General features: G+C 43.2%; 1 protein-coding gene across 2 annotated transcripts in view; it reads right to left on the bottom strand.

The window, feature by feature from the left end:
- galnt7 (UDP-N-acetyl-alpha-D-galactosamine: polypeptide N-acetylgalactosaminyltransferase 7) overlaps positions 1–2,500 on the bottom strand; it is a 35,991-nt gene that overhangs the window by 16,522 nt on the left and 16,969 nt on the right. For both annotated transcript variants that reach the window (XM_053622121.1, XM_053622120.1), the window contains exon 3: positions 2,263–2,429. In XM_053622121.1, the coding sequence (XP_053478096.1) occupies positions 2,263–2,429 (167 nt within the window). The remainder of the gene's footprint in view (positions 1–2,262; positions 2,430–2,500) is intronic.

Below are 2,500 nucleotides of genomic sequence, written 5' to 3'. Positions count from 1 at the left end.
GATGAAGTGCTCTGCACTGTATGGGCCGACAGTTGGCGTGTGGCAAGGGACACCATCATTGGAGATAGCAGCACATATGGTGATATTGGCGCCCCTCTGCCACGGCTTCCTGCCTTTGGCCTTGTTCCTTTGTTCTTCGTTCATGCTTGCAAATAGCCACATCATTTATACATGCATAAGAACTGATTGCTGATTGAATAATTGTGCAAAAAATTGTGCATTGGAGATTCATTATTATGAAAGTAATTGCTATTAGTGGTGAATAAAGACTTTCCTTGTGTTTGACACAATTAATCCAACAGAGCGTTTGGCCTTTGGATGAGATGAGGGTTAACCGTTTCTAAAAAGGGTGTGAAAAATGTTTGAAACCAATGAAAAAGTGTTGACACATTTGCAAGAAAAGACTTCTGTCGTGCTAAGAAGAAGAAGAAGATGGCGATCATTAAGTGTGTCTTAGTCATCGAGAAAAACTGTAATAATAAATCTCTGTATAAAAAGAAATAAACTCAATCCATAGATCACTTGCGCAATTTCCCATTACACAAGTCGTGCCTTCATGGTGTCATCAATACGGTGTCAGCCATTGTACAGAATTTTGTACAATTTTGGAAAATTCTACTGTTGCGAAAAAAGTATTTGCCCCCTCATTTTTGCGGTTTTTGTGTATATCGCATGCTAAATTGTTTCAGAAATAAAACACAAGTATTACAACTGAGTAAACACAAAATGCGAGTTTTCAAATGATAATGTCATTTACTGAAGCAAAACAGTTATCCAATACCAACTGGGCTTGTGTGAAAATGTATTTGCCCCCATAGCTACTAATTCCCCAAATCTGCATTCATAATGGGGTTCAGCTGGACTAGACGCAAGCAGGCCTGATTACTGAAACCCTGTTCAATCAAATCAACACTTAAACAGAACTTTTTCAACAGCATGAAGTTGGTTAAAAGGTCGTACACAGTAACACACTATGCCAAAATTGAAAGAAATTCCAGAAATGATGAGGAAGTAGGTGAATGGGAAGGGTTACCAAGCTATTTCAAAGGCTCTGGAACCACGGCGAGAGCCGTTATCGCCAAATGGAAAAACTTGGCACAGTAGTGGACCTTCCCAGAAGTAGCCGGCATTCCAAAATTGCTCCAAGAGCACGGCAACTACTCATTCGGGAAGTCACAAAAGAGCCGAGGACAACATGAAAGGAGCTACAGGCCTCTCTTGTATCAATAAAGATCACTGTTCATGAATATCACTATCAGAAAGACACTGGGCAAAAATGGCATCCATGGAAGAGTGGCGAGGTGAAAACCACCGCTAACCCAGAACAACATTATTACGGCTCGTCTGAATTTTTCCTAAACGCACCTTGATGATCCTCAAACCTTTTGGGAGAATGTTCTGTGGATTGAGGAGTCGAAAGTGGAACTGTTCGGAAGACAGGAGTCCCGTTACATCTGGTGTTAACCAAACACCGAATTCCACAAAAAGAACATCATACCAACGGGCAAGCATGGTGGAGGAGGTGTGATGGTGTGGGGATGCTTTGCTGCTTCAGGGCCTGGGCAACTTGCAGTAATTGAGAGAAACATGAATTCTGCTCTCTACCAGAAAATCCTAAAGGAGAATGTCCGGTCTAAGAACGGGTAACGTTAAGGTTTTAACGGTATTACTACTCTTACCGATACTGCTTATCACCACGAGAGACCTCGATTATGCGATGATTATACGTCATTATTATTTGGGAAGACCGCCAGCATACGTACCTGACGTAGACGGGGCGAACAGAGACGAGCTAGCTAGGCAATGGAAAACTCTGCATTTCTCCGTTTGCACATAATGCACTGTTGAAAGATGCTTTTACAGATCGCTCGTGTTTCCGCCCTTACGAGCAAAAATCTTGTTGCACTTGTGGCAACTCTAGTGAAGTGTAAACACACTTGTGAACTTTTGGCTCTATGTGACTATACATGGCATAAAAGCTTCAGACTAGCACTAGTAGTACCAGTAGCTACTTCTGAGTACCGAGTACTGATCCATGAGCATTTGAGGGTAAACGGTGACAGAGCACTGGTGGTCATGATTTTCCGAAAAATGTTTAGATGGATTGCGTGAACAAATTTTATTTTCAAAACGAAGGACTTTGAACACGATCAGCTGTGTTGTCGGCTCTCCATGAAAGAACGTAAGCGGTGTGCGCGCTCGAACGGTGAACTCTAGGATCGATTCAGAGAGACGTGCAGTGTCCATCGATGTTCGCGATACCTTTGTTGCTGAAGTCGTCGATCATGACGATCTCGGCGAGGTATTTGGGGGGCGTCCTCTTGATGACGCTGTGTACGGTCCTCATCAGAGTGGACCAGCCCTCGTTATGGAACACGATCACCACACTCCCGGTCAACAGGTTCTCATCGTAGTGCCAATATCTACACCTGAGCACAACACACACACACACACACACACACACGCAGTTAGAGCACAAATATCATACAAGACCTAGACA

The sequence above is a fragment of the Ictalurus furcatus genome, chromosome 3 (genome assembly GCF_023375685.1).
Source record: "Ictalurus furcatus strain D&B chromosome 3, Billie_1.0, whole genome shotgun sequence".
NCBI lineage: Eukaryota > Metazoa > Chordata > Actinopteri > Siluriformes > Ictaluridae > Ictalurus > Ictalurus furcatus.
Note: the sequence above shows the minus strand (reverse complement) of the source record. Positions and strands in the feature narration are given on the sequence as shown.